The following is a 16,592-nucleotide window of genomic DNA, read 5'->3' on the forward strand; positions in this document are numbered from 1 at the left end:
CTATATGTACTGATATGGAATGATCGCCAAGATATACTACATGAAAAAAAAGTAAGGACCAGAACAGTGTGTAGTATATTATTACCACTTCTATTTTTCTTTAATACAGATATTTATAAACATATATGGTGGATATATACAGCATGTCTCTGGAAGAATAAATAAGAAACAAGTATTAGAAGTTGCCTCAGGACTTCCCTGGTGGCTCAGTGGTTAAGAATCTGCCTGCCAATGCAGAGGACACAGGTTCGATCCCCGCTCCAGGAAGATCCCACATGCTGTGGAGCAACTAAGCCCACACACTGCAACTACTGAGCCTGTGAGCCACAACTACTGAAGCCTACACGTCTAGAGCCCATGCTCTGCAACAAGAGAAGCCACCACAATGAGAAGCCTGTGCACCACAAGAGTTGCCCCTGCTAGCCACAACTAGAGAAAGCCCACGCAGCAACGAAGACCCAACGCAGCCATAAATAAATAAATCTTTAAAAAATAAAATAAAATAATAAAATTTAAAAAGGTGCCTCTGGGAAGGAAAACTAAGTGGCTATGGGATAGCAGTGGAAGTAAGTCAACATTTTACTGAATTCCTTCTTGTACCTTTTGAATTTTGTATTATTTGCTTGTATTGCCTTTTTCAAAAAAAATTTTTTTAGTTTATGTTAAGATTGAAATTGCATGCCACCAAAATATTCCATTATATAGTAAATGGATTATGCTAAACCTTACAGTAAAACCTAAGGTGACTTATAGTTCCAGTATTAATTTCAACTCTGCTTATGATAATAATCAAAGATTGATAGCGTTTTAGCTAAATTAACCAACGAGAATCAATTTAAGATGTATTGGGGGGGTTTCCTGGAGATTTAAAAAAAAAGAAAAAGAAAAGCATAAGTACGTCCATGAGGGAGCAATAAGAATAACGTCATTCATTCATTCAAAAAACATTATCTGCCCACGAGGCGCCAAACACTATGCTAAGTGCTGAGGAAATAATGACACCTGGTCCTTGCCTTTGAGTAGTCCGCAATTTAGTGTCAGTATATGAATAGAGTAGTCAAATTAGTACTCCTGTGGGCTAGGTTACTCAAAATATAGGTTCATTCACTCAAGAACAAATAACAATTTGAAAGAATGAATGAATGATGAAGCCCGGTGACAAAATACACCTCACTGAAGCCTCTAGTGACTTAAAAAGCACACAAAGAATCAATCCCTCAATCTTAGAATGCTTGTACACTTGCATTCCTGGAATCCAGAGAGCCCGCGGGGCCTACAGGTGTCAGAGGCTTAGCTTCTAGGTACAGTGTCGGGTCACCAGCCTGGAGAGCTTGGGAAGGCGCAGGCTGGAAAAGTTCCCAGGCCTCAACCGCACAGGTGAATCCCTTCAAACGAGGTCCTCCCACACCTGGGTTTACAAGGTCTCTACTCTCTAACAGCAGAGAGGGAACAAACCCCGAGTCGACCTCTGACCCTCCAAATGAAAGTCACTCTGGGCCACCTCCCTCAGTGCTCAGGGCTCCTTCGTGAGGAGGTAGTAATAGAGGTGCAAAAGAGGGTAGCACTCTTCTCGAGGAAACCTCTCGAAAACCGTGAACCAAGGAGGCAGTTTGGGGGGGGCTCGACTGTCCCAGGCTTCCCCGATCAAAAGCAGTCGGCTCGCCTTACTCCAGACACAATCACTAACCTTTGCAAAAGGGGTTTCCAGGGGCGGTGGCTGAAGGCGCTAGAGCAGCGGCCCAAGCCCTGCACCCCGCACACCTCCCTCTCAGCCGACTCTGCGCTAAACGCAGGGTAACCAAGGGCGACCAGGAGGCCGCCATCTTGAGCTCCGCACAGGGGGAGGAAGAGGAAAACTTTATTGAAACCCAGAAGAGAGACGGCGGCACAGACAAATCCAGCCGTGCTCACGGAAGGCTCCGCCCGAGAGAACGAAAGGGAGCAGCGGAAGAACGCGACCTCTAGTAGCGCGGAAGCGGGCAGGACTGCGGAGCCCTTCAATCCTTCCGGGAGCAGCAACCTGTGACTACGACTCCCAGCATGCAGTGCGGCGGCGCCGGGGACGGGGCGTGGCTAGGGGACGGGGCGGGGCTAAGGGACGGGGTGGGGCTAAGGGACGGGGCGGGACTGGCAGCTCTAGGCTTGCGGGAAGCGGCGGTGAGTTGCCCGCCCGGCTCCCCAAGCAGAGGGTCCCGAAGGCGTTTTCGAGGCGTTGGGACGTGTTTACCGCGTGTATTCAAGTAACCACCCTTGAGCCTTTTCGGTTAGCGTACCTGACCGAGATTCCAAAACCTAAATAAAGTGTAGGTGATCCAGTGGGCCCTCATGTTTTAACGAAATATTGATGTTACCTCCCTAAACGGTAGCCCCAATTTATTTGCCCCCAGCGTCCAGCTCATCTTTGGCAGAGTACCTGAAATGTGCTCCTACCACTTTTGCTCTGTATTTCAATAGCATAAATCATTTTCATTGTGGCATGCACTTAAATGTTTTGAAAGAACATGGTAAACTTATGTAACATGGGAAAGCCAGTGGCCCGAGATGGACGAGTGGATAGAGTGGCCGTGGGACAGTGTATCTGAGGAGGAATTTCTGAGTGATCTGCCCTGACTTGGTTAAACAAAAAATGTTCTGAGTCACCATGATAAGTGTACTGGGAATACAAACTGCTGTTCAGAAGAGGTAGGCGATCTGGTAGGAGGGATAAAGCGACAAAAGATTCTACTAGGTGGTGTGAAATCAATGAAAAAGCACTTTGACTGGGAAATCAGGAAGGCCTTCTAGAAGCTTTACTTTTAACTGGAAGTGAAGATCTTCCAAGAACAGGGAATAGAGTGAGCTAAGGCAGGCAGGCAAGACAATCTGCACGAGGGACTTTCTTGGCGGTGCAGTAGTTAAGACTCTGCGCTCCCACTGGTTTAGATCCCTGGCTGGGTAACTAAGATCCCGCATCATGCCGTGGGGCGAGGGAGAAAAAAAAATTCTGGATTACAGGAAGGAGAAAGCCACGTTTCAGACTACCCTAGAAAGAGTTCCAGGAAATTAGGTAGTTGGTCTACAATACAAGATTCCAAAGAAACAGGAAAAGGAGAGCATATAGCATGGTATATACTATTTTGGAAATTTCTCTACTGACTGTCAAATCATTTATAGAAAAATTATTTTGATTGTGTCTTTCAAAATATGTCAGTTCACATTATGTTTTTCCTATCTTTAATTCCATTGCGTGACACGACATACTAATCCTCCATGTTCGTTTCATTTAATGTTACTAATCTTTGGTGTGACTCTGTGAAAGACCTTTTGAAAAAAATAGGACTATTTCTTCCTTGACTGACATATTTATCACACTCAAGACTTTCAGAGAGTGTCTGCATATCATTTTGTTTGCTCTGGGAAAACAACTGTTTTGGTTGTCTTGGTCAATGAAATTACCTCTTATTAGAAATTCCAGTGGCTTAATAATTATGGAAGTGAGATAAGAACTCATGGATAGTCTAATGCCAAATTGGCAGGAAGATCTACAGGAAATTTTCATGTGACTGTGCAAGTGGACAGAAACATAGCAAATGAACTTTATTGTATACAAGTATGAGGTAACTTGGAAATAAATTACATTTGTTGTATTACAAGACTAAGTAGTCACTGTAAACTATTTTATTAAAATATCAATCCCATGCTCCTGCTATTCCTGCAATTGCTTAAACAAAACAAAACAAAACAGGCCTAAAGGGAATTTTGAATATTATCAGAAAAACTAATAGAAGTAAATCAGAAAGCATTATCTTTCCCTACTAAAAAATCTCCCTAGAGAAGTGCCAAGTAGTTCTGAAATCTAATCTCAAGGACAAAACCAGGTCAAAAGTATCCAGAGAAGAACAAATAAAATAATGAAGAAAATGAGAAAGAAAAGTGGTTTATGGAAAACATACTATAGTATGTGAGTTCCTGGAACTCACAAACCTATCTCCCACCTCAAAGTTTTTGCATTTCCTGTGCCTTCTGCATGGAATGCTCTCCTCCAAGATGTCTACTTGGTTCACTTCCTTGTGTCCTTAGTTCCTTATGACACCTTGTCAGTTAAGGCCTTTCCTGACCACCTAACTACCTAACTTCCTCCTTCCCAGCTTTATTTCCGCATAACACTTACCAACATCACCATATATACTTTACTAATTTATTAGCTTATTATCTGCTCTTACTGCTCTTCCTAAAGTTTAAGCTCCATGTAGATGAAGATTAATGTCTCTTTTGCTCATTGCTGTATACCTAGGGCCTAAAATAGTGCCTAAGTCAGTACACACTCCATAAATGTGTGTTAAGTGACTGAATGAGTAGTCTTAGTACAACTACAAAATGTATCATCATTTTAGTCTTTCTGCAAAAACCAGACTATCTGCTTCATGAAATCAGTGATGCTTCTAATATTTTGAGCCCATGTGAAGATCAATAAAAAACACCATCAAATTCAATATCAGAGAAGTAATTGGAATACAATCGAGCCCTTATTTTTCACTTATTTATTCTTTCATTTATCATTACACGTTTCCTCATAATTATAGTTTCTTCTAATTTAACTAAGAAACACTTTAGCTACAAGAGACAATATGCTTCATTTGAAGACACATAAGGAATGATTTAAACCATAAAAACTCATTTTTTGGAGTCAGGTAGGGTCCATCTTCTAAATTCTATCATTTGTAATTAAAGATCCTTAACCAAAATATAGTTTAGGTTACTTTAATTTCAACAAACTAAATAAATATGCCTGGACTTCCCAGGTGGCACAGTGGTTAAGAATCCATCTGCCAATTCAGGGGACATGGGTTCGATCCCTGGTCAGGGAAGATTCCACATGCTGCAGAGCAACTAAGCCCGTGCACCACAACTACTGAGACTGTGTGCCATAACTACTGAAGGCTGTGTGCCTAGAGCCCGTGCTCCGCAACAAGAGAAGCCACCACACTGAGAAGCCCATGCACCACAGTGAAGAGGAGCCCCTGCTCTCCGCAACTAGAAAACTCACATTCAACAACGAAGACCCAACGCAGCCAAAAATAAATACATATGTAAATAAATAAATATGCCTAAGTGCCTTATTACTTGTGGAAATTTCTAATTAATGAAACATTATTTCATCTGTAACTAGAGACTGGCCAAAGACAAAATACTTGAACTCATGTTCAGTGCTCAAATCTTTATTTAGTTTCTGCCTACTTATTTTCAACAACAGATTCAAAATAATTGATTCTGTTTGTTTTTCAGGGTTTTTTTATTGAAGTATAGTAGATTTACAATATTATTTCAGTTTCAGATATACAGCATAGTGATTCAGTATTTTTAGAATATACTCCATTAAAAACTATTAATATTATAAAAATGGCTATAATTCCCTGTGCTATACAATATATCCTTGTTTCTTATCTATTTTGTACATAGTAGTTTGTATCTCTTAATCCCATACCCTTCCCTCTCCCCTTCCCTCTCCCCATTGGTAACCACTAGTTTGTTTTCTATATCTCTGAGTCTTGTTTTTGTTTTGCATATACATTCATTTAGATTCCACATATAAATGATATCATACAGTGTTTGTCTTTATTTCACTAAACATAATATTCTCTAAGTTCATCCATATTGCTGCAAATGGCAGAATTTCATTCTTTTTATGGCTGAGTAATATTCCATTGTATATATAATTCTTGCTTATATGTATACATATACATATATATGTGTGTGTGTATATATATATATTCCCTATGTTCATGGACACTTGGGTTGCTCCCATATCTTAGCTATTGTAAATAGTGCTGCTATGAACATTGGGGTGCATGTATCTTGTTGAATTAGTGTTTTCTTATTTTCTGGCTGTATACCCAGTAATGAAATTGCTAGATCATATGGTAGTTCTATTTTTAGTTTTTTAGGAACTTCCATACTGGTTTCCATAGTGGCTGCCTCAGTTTACATTCCCACCAACAGTGTATAAGGGTTAATTTTCCTTCACATTCTGGCCAACATTTGTCTTCCGTAGAGTTTTTGATGATAGCCATTCTGACACATGTGAGGTGATACCTCATTGTGGTTTTGATTTGCATTTCTCTAATAATTTGCAATGTAAAGCACCTTTTCACGTGCCTATTAGCTATTTGTATGTCTTCCTTGGAGAAATGTCTATTTGGATCTTTTGCCCATTTTTGGATTGGGTTGTTTGGGTTGTTGGGCTTTTTTTCATATCGAGTTGTATGAGTGTTTTTCAGTTTTGAATATCCTTTATCAGGATAGTCTTTTAAAAATTTGAACCACATGATAACATGTCTATTTACCTGTGTCTTTCCTCCTTAAATGTTTCTTACCCAAATTTTAAGGAAGAAGGAGAAGCTTTTCTTATGTAATTTTTCCACATGACTTCTCTGCCATCTTTCTTTTTAAAATAGAAGCAACCCCCAACCATTTCTAACCTCCCCCAACTCCACATGCAAATTTGTAATCTGGGAGCCACCTTCAATTAGCTTCTCTTCCTCACCATTCACATGCAGTCTTTCACTAGGTATAGTTGAATCTATTATCTTAATGTGGCATAAATCCACCAACTACCATTTGGTCTCCCTCCTGTCTTTCTGAGGCTAACACAGTCATCTTCTAACTGGCTCTGGCTCTGTCTCCTCTGATCCATCTTGCTATCAGGTTTGTTTCCAAAAATGCAACCTATCTGACCACATTCCATCACAGATGCTAAACCCGCAATGCCTCCCTTCTGTCTACAGAATGAAATACAATTTATTACAGATCTTTAGAAAATCAAGATCTGGTTCCTACCTACCTTACCATCTTCTCATAAATGATTGAAACCCAGTGATTTACCAAGTATCTCATTTGTTTTCATGAACCTCCATATATATTATTTTCAAGAAACTGGAAAATTAATCTCATCTTCCACTCCCTACCCCCACCTTTATTTCCTAAGTGTGTTCTGATACTTTTTTTATTGGGTTGGCCAAAAGGTGCCTTCAGTTTTTAAGTAAAAATAAAAGACACATTTTTCATTTTCACCAAGAACTGTATTGAACAATGTATTCACCCTCTTGTTCCACTACTTTCTGCCATTTTTCAAGCAACTTCATAATCCCATCTTCCCAAAACTTTTTATCTTTTTGAGCAAAGAACTGTTTTTTCCATGAAGAGAATTTTGTGAAGACTTAAATAAATGGAAATTCAAAGGTGCAATGTCTAGTGAATACAGCAGATGAATCAGAACTTCTCAGCCAAGCTGTAACAGTTTTTGCCTGGTCATCAAAGACGCATGCAGTCTTGCGTCATCCTTTTGGAAGATCATGCTGTCTGTTGACTAATTCTGGATGCTTTTTGTCGAGTGCTGCTTTCAGTCGGTCTAATTGGAAGCAAACGATTCTTGGAATTAATCGTTCGGTTTTCTGGAAGGAGCTCATATTAGAGAACTCCCTTCCAATCCCACTATATACACAACATCACCTTCTTTGGATGAAGACCAGCCTTTGGTGTGGTTAATGGTGGTTTATTTTGCTTGCCCCACAATCTCTTCCGTTCCACATTATTGTACAGTATCCACTTTTCATCACCTGTCACAGTTGTCTTAAAAACAGAACGTTTTCATTACATTTAAGTAGAGAATAGCATATGGAAATATGGTCAAGAAGGTTTTTTTCGCTTAACTTATGTGGAACCCAAACATCAAAGCGATTAACATAACCAAGCTGGTACAAATGATTTCCAACGCTTGATTTGGATGTTTTGAGTATGCCGGCTATCTCCCGCATGGTATAATGTCGATTGTTCTCAATGAACATCTTGATTTGATTGCTATCAGCTGCAACTGGTCTACCCCACCATGGAGCATTGTCCAGAGAGAAATCTCCAGCATGAAACTCTACAAACCACTTTTGACATGTTCAGTCAGTCACAGCAGCTTCTCCATACACTGCACAACTCTTTTTTTGCATTTCAGTTGCATTTTTACATTTCTTGAAATAATAAAGCATAATATGCCGAAAGTGCTGCTTTTTTCTTCCATCTTCAATATTAAAATGGCTACACAAAAATTCACCAATTCTGATAAAGTCTTTTTTTAATGCATGCTGATATGACAGTTATCACATACAATCTAACAACATTGTTTTGAATGAAGCTAAAGACAACTAAGTGCTACTAGAGCCATCTTACAGAAAAAAACTGAATGAACCACTCCTTCCTGAAGTTAACTCAATAGTAAGAGGGACTGAAAGCTTCAAATAATTAGAAAAAAATAATTACTGAGATTAGCAGATACCAACTACCATATAAAATAGATAAACAATAAGTCCTACTGTGTAGCACAGGGAACTATATTCAATATCCTGTAATAAACCATAATGGAAAAGAATATGAAAAAGAATATGTATGCATGTATATGTATAACTGAATCACTTTGCTGTACACCAGAAACTAACACAATATTAGTTCAACTATATTTCAATCAAAAAAAAGAAAAAAGAATTATGAAAACTAATAACCGAATTTTAATATTTCCAGGGCAACTCCAAGAATGTTCCAGGTTTAATACTGCATGTTTTTACTATTTATCATTACAAAAAAACAAAAACAAAAAACTTCATGTATATGGATATCCAGACTTAAAAGAAAAATTATTTTTAAATCTTTAAGGTACCTTAAAGATCTTATTTTAATCCAGCCGTTTTACATATTGAGACTCAATGATCTTGAGAGATAAGTGACTTACCCAAGATAACACAGGCACCACTCCTTGAAGTTAACTGAACAGTAAGAGGGACTGAAAGCTTAACTATTTAATTAGATAGTTCTTCAAATGGCCCTTAAATCAGATCTATATATAGACAAAAAGTACACCATGCTCTATAGAATTCTGATTGCCAAGCAGTGATGGTCATAACCAATCTAGTTTTGTTGTTTGGTTAGTTAAATTTGATGTAATGCATTTCCAGGCAATCAAATAGACTCAATGTTTTTCAGTTTTATAGATTGCTTCTTTAGAGGAACTAAAATTAAATTGCAGCTATTCATCAAAACTCAAAGATGCAATCATAAAGCTATATGAACTCATTTGTTTATAAGTATTAGTACTTGCACCTGGTGACTACACTCAGAATTAGCCATGATTTGGCATAGACTTCAAAGGAATCAGCTGAGTGTTTTCAAATGGACCTCTTGGGAAGATTACTTGGATAAGTAATTACCCAACTTTACTGATAGCAGAGAAGTTCTCAATCTAGACTCTCTAGATAAAACTTAAATACCTTTTAGTCATGGGACAAATCTAATTCAAGAAGGGTGTCTTCTGCCAAAACCAAGACTGGAGAAAACTAAGGGACCAGATGAGGAAAGTGTCATGAGACCTCTAAAGTCTATACACACCAATTATAAGGGCCCAATTTTCCCAGCATGTATCTCACTTAGGCCAAGCAATTGTCATCAACTTCAAAGGGAGAGATGTGCATCCACAGATCTGGGTTTGCCGTATCCAGGGCTTACTCAGCAGGAATACGTACTATAATTCATGGTACCGGCTTCATCTCTTAAGTCCAAATCAACTCAGCTGGATTTTGAAGCTTTTGTTTTTGGAAATAATCAACTGTCCCTTAAAATATCAAATCCACTTGGCTTTATTTCACATATCAATCCCGTTAATAATCTAAGATAAGCCATAGTTTGAATTTATAGACTGATACAGATGTGTATTTTAGAACTGTATGCTATACTACTATGCAGCTTTATCGTATTAAATTACTAAAATTTATTCTGCAGATGATTTTATGCATAGCAAAGAGAGAAACAAGAGATATAATTTCCTGTGTTTAGTGTTCAACAATATTTTTTAATATAATTCTGTTTACAGGTACTGTTTTTCAGCTTTAATTTGATATTTTAATACCAGGTAAATTATCTTTTAATGTAATTACTCTTACAATAATTATGATCTCGAAAGTCTGCAAAGTGATTAAAGGGCATTTTCTAAGAAACAGATTTCTGGATGTAAATTATGCGATTTTTCTTCTTATAGTTTTGGTGTTATCTAATTTATTATTATTATTACTATTATTAAATAGTTATGAAATGGCAAGAATAGAGTTAGACATTTACAAATATCTGAGATGTTATGTCTAAAATGCTTTTCAGCACAGATTATGAAAGTTGACACAAGTATAGACCCGTTATCTTTTTTTTAGCATTAGTTTGACTCACTCTAGCATGTTATACACATAGCACCTGTGCCCATTTAAAAAAGAATTTCAGTACAAATCACTCTGAATTGAATAGACATCTCTAAGAAGCATTACAATTGTTGCAATATTTTTAGAAACTGAAACAAGGAAATAAACAACTTCAGTAAAAGTGATTTAAATAACAAATAACGTATCTTTATAAACAGCTTATCTCCTTGAGAACAAAGAATAAACAAGGAGACAAGGTTTTTTTTTTCTCTTCACTATTAAAGCAGATCACAATATGAATGGGTGAAATGTCATGAATAATTGGAGAAAATCACAGAGTAATCTTCGACAAAAACATCTGATTTATTTAAATTGTCGTTGTTTGTCTTATTAGAACCTTTATTTAACCTTGTTATCCACAATGCAGTATTGAAGCTGGTTTATCAAAAATATACTTTGGAACTAACGATATTTTGAAATTTTTGACTTTCTCAAATGCAGGCTATGGTAATGTAAATCTCCATGGCAGATGTTTTACATGGAACTTAATTAACTGACATTGCTTTAGAAATGCCTGTGAAAACCAATGTTTTGAATCTAAAATGACAGTAAATAAATCAAGGCTTTGAAACATTCTGTCAATAGATTTAAGCTCAGGTTTCTGGTCAAGAGGATCATCAAGCTTTCCAGTACTAGATCCACTTAGTTACAACATTGATTGAATATCCTCTGCTTCAGACCTAGCCACACACTACCAGTCACTTCTAATCATGGTTTCAAGGCCTCATCCTATGATTTTTCCAACCACATTCTTTCTTTCTAGATAAGGCCATTTCTTTATCAACTCCTTCACAGATTCTAGGTGTTTCAGGGCTTACCACGTGTCTGGCACTGTTCTAAACGCTTTACAAATATTAACTCTCAGTGTTCACAGCCACCTGGTAAGGTAGATAAAATTTTTGTCCCCATTTTATACATGAAGAAATGGAGGCACAGTCAGGCAAAGTAACTTTTCTAGGGTTACTTGGCTACTAAGGATTTTGCCCATTTTCTCTACCAAACCCTAACTAAATAGAATTGATTTGCTTATAGTATTATCTTCAAGTCAGACATATTTACATAAAATATAAATTTATAGGCAAGAGATCTTTATAATATAAAAACATAGAATGGTAATGTGTAAATCATGCTAGTATCATGCATAATGGATAGAAGAGATTAGCGAAAGCAAGGTAATATGGAGATCTCTGCGGTCTAACACTAACCAAACTAGGATATGGCAAGAGGGTGAAGGGTAGATGAGAAAGAAGAGAAAAAATGATGACTCACAGTTATAAGCCCAAGCGATTCAAAAGATAATACTTACAGCAAAAAAGATGTAAATAGTGAGGGTATTGCTTGAGAATAAATGGAATGAGACTAACTTTAGACATGCTGAGTTTGATTTAGTCAATAGGACAACAAAGAGAAATAGCACATGAGTGCCTGTGTGACTGTGTGGTATGGGGTGGCAAACACTGTAGTAATATGCCCATACTCTAAACTGAGGTAAGTATAGATTTGGGAGCATTAAACAGCTGAGTGGATCAAGACTTGTTCCAGCAGGTCTGGTCAATCTACAAAAATCAACCCACAGGTTCTGGCCAAAGACACCTTCTATGAAGATGTGTTCCTAAAAGAGTAGTTAGGAGAGCTTACTTCCTTTGCAAACACAACAAGGAATCAAAGCTGGTATGCCTGTGTATATACTGGTGGCTAAGGCCCTTCACTAGAACACTGACACCAATCCACAGAGATTTGCCAGGTCTTTCATCTTCCAGTAAGGAGTTATGGTGCTGTTTGCATCCTGACATTCTTCTCCGACCTAGCATCTCACAGATATTCAGTCTGGGCAGTTGCTTAATGCATTACCTTCTTTGGGTCAAACCAGAGAAACAGGGGCAACTATTTCTCAAATCCATTCTTTTCTCTACATTCCCACTGCTGCTATCTTAGTTCTGCCAGAGTGATCTTTCTAAACTAAAGATCAAGTCACTCCCATTCAGTGGTTTCCTTTAGAATGTCTTTAGATAATGTCCAGAACCATAAACATTGACTGTAATGCCTTATGGCCTTGTCCCTCAGGCCTTCGTCCTTGTCATTTTGTCCTTTCATTCCAGCAGTACTAAACTACCTGTAGTCCCCCAGCAACGCTTTCCTCTGGGCCTCTGCATGGGTTTATCTCTATCTCTGGAATGCACCTCCCACACAAAGGCACACCCAAATCACAGGCAATTTGCAGGTCAAACACCAACTTCATGTCTCAGCTTTATTGTTGCTTCCTTCTGTATTTTTTTCCCTACTACTCTCAAGACTGGGCTATGTGGCTCTCATCACGCTCTGCTGGCGTGTCCCTATGACCAGACTGAAAGATCCTGGAAGCCAAAACTGTATCTTGTTCACCACCTTCCCTCCTCTCCACGCTCCCCCCTCCCCCAGCTCCTAGCACAGCACTTGGTTTGCTGTGTGCCCAGTACGTATTTGTCACATGAATGGTTAGAATGGTCGAAGAAAACCACATGATACAGCCACTGGTTCTGGAAATGACCATCTCCCTGCCCCACCAACTAATCAATATATGTGTCATTCTTCAGAATCTCTAGATCTTTGCTATTTGGTGAGATCTGGAGACCAGCAGTGATGATGGCATTTTCTGGAACTTGTCAGAAATGCAAAATCTCAGGCCTTATCCTAGAATTCCTGGATCAGAAGCTGCAGGTTTATACAATTCCCAGGTGACTTGTATGCATATTAATGTGTGAGAAACACTGCTCTAGATAACATTGTTGGTTCTTTACTCGGAAAGTTCATAATCCATTTTCTGGAAAGAAGGAATACAAAAGCCTGGCTCCCACTGTTCCCACAGCTGAGGACTTGTGTCCTGATTCAGGTTTACACTAATCTTGCCTGGCCTTACTTGACTGAAATCAGTCATTCTGCATGATGTCAGGGGCCTTCAATTTCAAAAGGAATCCTGTGGGGTTTTTTTTTCCCCAGAAGTCAACCTCTTGACCAGGGACAGAAATTGCTCCCTCTCAATGCGGACTCTTCCAGGCATTGGATCCAATGTCATCTGTAAGAGGAGAGTCCCTCCTCACCCAGGAATGCGCCTTATATTCCTGGTGTCTGAGCAGTCCTCAGCTATTGGCTGGCGTGCTCAGCATTTGGCTGGGAGCAGCCATGGGAAATGTGGACTCAGAGCAAATGCAGTAGCGAATTTCAGCACACAGCAGCAGAGACCATAGGTTAATTATGTTTCCTGAGGGTAGAGATCTGAGAGGCACATTCTCATGGCTACCACAAAGGGTAAAGAGAAGATATACGGGAAAAGGCATAATTGGTGAAGAACTTGAAAAAAGCAAGAGAGAGGGGTTCTGGTGTTGATACAACCAGCTGGGCACTGCCTGATTTACCAATACAGAAGAGACACTAAATCTCTCACACACACACACACACACACACACACACGCACGCACACACGAGCGCGCGGAACAGAATGTAGAACTGTGTGTGTGTTGGAAGAGGCACTTTGTGAAGGATCTCAGGGTGGGGAGTAAGACCCCTCAAAGGGCATGCCTAAAACACAACAGATCAACAGATGCTCACTAACCTGCCTTTGGAGAGTGAGTCATGTTACCATGCTTATTTTGCTGAGTGGCGCGCTCCAGGTCTTGTGTCCTCTTTTTTTTTTTTTGGCCATGGTCTTAGTCCCCCAACCAGGGATCGAACCCGTGCCTGCTGCAGTGGAAGCACAGAGTCTTATCCACTGGACTGCCGGGAAAGTCCCTTGCCTCTTCTTTAAATGAAACTGTGAACAAATATACAAAGAAAATCAGGATAAGGATGTGTTCAACTAAAGCATTAGCCTCCCCAAGACCCCAAACTCTTAGTCCAGGGAGCAACCCTGCACTGACCCCTCCCTGACTGTGGAAGTAGAGAAGTTAACCTGAAGACAATGTGATGTGCTCCTAGAAGGGCTTAACATCATCTTCAAAGCCTCTGATTCTCCAACAGCAGCTGGGTGTTCAGCAATTGCATTCAATTCTGACACTGACTAACTGGAGTCAGCATGGATCCTGCAGATTAAATACTCAGTCAGTCCCACAAGACTGCCCCTACTTCAGACACCAGCCTTAAATGGGGTGTCTGAGCTACACATGCCCGCCCAGCTGGCTACACATGTGAGGATTCTCATGACCCCCGTCATCCTCAGTTTTGATAATTCAACTCAACAGAACTCAGAAGAAAACATTTTACTTGTGTTTAACAGTTTATTATAAAGGCATACAACTCAGGAATAGCCAAATGGAAGAGATGCACAGGGCAAAATATGGGGAGGGGCACAAGGCTCTTCCTTGCTCTCTCCTGTCTGCCGCATTCCCAGGAGTCAGGGGTAGGGCTGAAAGTTTTATTGTGCTTTGCCTTATTGCACTTTGCAGATATTCCATGTTTTACAATTTTTTCAATTTGCTGCCACTCTTAGTGGAGCAAGTCTATCAACGCTATTTTTCCAACAGCATTATTATATTTTTTCCTTTAAGAACTTTCATTGAGATACAATTGACATACAATAAACTGCATATATTTAAAGTGTACAAATTGATTTTTTTTCTTATTAGTAATGTATATACGGCAACCCCAATCTCCCAGTTCATCCCACCCCTCCCCACCCCCGCTTTCCCCACCTGGTGTCCATGTTTGTTCTCTACATCTATGTCTCTATTTCTGCCTTGCAAACCGGTTGATTTGTAACATTTTTCTATATACTGCATATATTTGTTAATATACGATACTTGTTTTTCTCTTTCTGACTCACTTCACTCTATATGACAGTCTCTAGGTCCATCCATGTCTCTACAAATGTCCCAATTTCATTCCTTTTTACAACTCCAACAGCATTATTTTTTAACTAAGGTATGTATGTTGTTTTCTGAGACAAAATGCTGTAGCACACTTAGACTACAATGTATGTATAAACATAACTTTTGTTTGCATTGGGAAACCAAAAAATTTGTGGACTTGGTTTTTTGTGACATTTGTTCTACTGTGGTGCTCAGGAACCGAACCCACAATATCTCTGAGGTATGCCTGCACAGGAACTTAGCCTGCAAACATAATCCCATGTGTGCGTAATGACAGCATATTCAAGTTTATTCACTGCAGCATTGCAATAGCGAAAGACTGAGATCACCAAAGATATTCGTCAGTAGGGGATGTAGTGGAGAAAGCGTTTTTCCTCTACTTTTCTAGGGTAGATAATAATCAAATTGACATAAAACGAAGTAACAGGAGAGAAACACATTTAATTTCCTATGTACAGGAGTCCCACAGAAGCATGAGACTAAAGAGCAAGTTGGGCAGTTGAGGCTTACATGCCATCCTGAGCTAAGGAATGGGATAGGGCCTGGGGCTTCCAAGGGGGAGGATAGTAATTCACAGGACAATAAGAGGAATAGATGTCTGGTAATTAGATGGTTGTCCTGCCACAGAAATAGGTCATTCAGACAAAAGTTATCTCTGGTAATAGCTCTCTCTAGGCCAGGCCCCCATCCACATTCTTTCAGGTAGCGAAGAGAGGCACAAGTTTTTCTTGAGGCTGCTACATCTCGATTGCCCTCCATTCAAGACAATCCACATGCCAAAGTGGCATATTTTGGGGTCACACATTCTGGTCTCCTTCAGGGACAAGTTAAATAAATTATGGCACATGATGTAATGAAATAACTTTGCTGCTGTATAAGTGTAGATCTATCTCCAAGATATACTGTTAAGTAAAATAAGGTATAAATGTGTGTGTATCCTGCGATGCCATTTTTGTTATACATACATATATATGTAAACACACAAATTTACGTGCTAGAATATTTCTGGAAGGATACAAAGATATGCAGCAAGAAATTGGTAACAGTGGCTGTCAACAGAAAGGGAAACCAGATGGCTGCAGATAGGGATTGGAGGCAGATATATCAATGGATACTTGTAAGTGCATTTTGACTTTTGAATCATGTAAATGCTTTATTTAAAATGAACAAACAAACCACAATGTTCATAAATAATTTCCCTAATACCAAATCTGAGAATGCCCACATCCTTACAAGCTGGAAGTAGCCTGGCTGTGCCTTATGCTCTCAGAAGTTCTGAGGATGACTCGTTATAAGTAGTCTTCAGTGGTAAGGGAGGAGATACTGAGCTCTCTGGCTTTTACTTTTCTTTGTACTGCATGAAGTGAGGTTACATGCTGAGAGTAAGGGAGAGGGGTGTGAAATATGAGAAGAGGATAAAATAAGGGAATGCTGAGGTGTGGGGGCTGAGGTTGGAAACCATAAATTTGCAAAGGTGCCAGCCAGTTTC

General features: G+C 39.2%; 1 protein-coding gene across 6 annotated transcripts in view; it reads right to left on the reverse strand.

The window, feature by feature from the left end:
* The window catches only part of AFG1L (AFG1 like ATPase), a 226,522-nt gene that overhangs the window by 203,320 nt on the left and 6,610 nt on the right, over positions 1-16,592 (reverse strand). For 4 of the 6 annotated variants that reach the window (XR_009054295.1, XR_009054296.1, XR_009054297.1 and 1 more), the window contains exon 1: positions 1,688-1,994. Coding sequence is in view for 3 of the 6 variants with exons in the window: in XM_057738764.1 (XP_057594747.1) it covers positions 1,688-1,823 (136 nt within the window). In the remaining 3 variants the exon portion in view is untranslated. Of the gene's footprint in view, positions 1-1,687; positions 1,995-13,851; positions 14,050-14,187; positions 14,318-16,592 lie in introns of those variants that run through there. The other 2 variants (XM_057738767.1, XM_057738766.1) reach the window with 2 other exon arrangements.

Source organism: Hippopotamus amphibius, chromosome 6 (genome assembly GCF_030028045.1).
Source record: "Hippopotamus amphibius kiboko isolate mHipAmp2 chromosome 6, mHipAmp2.hap2, whole genome shotgun sequence".
NCBI lineage: Eukaryota > Metazoa > Chordata > Mammalia > Artiodactyla > Hippopotamidae > Hippopotamus > Hippopotamus amphibius.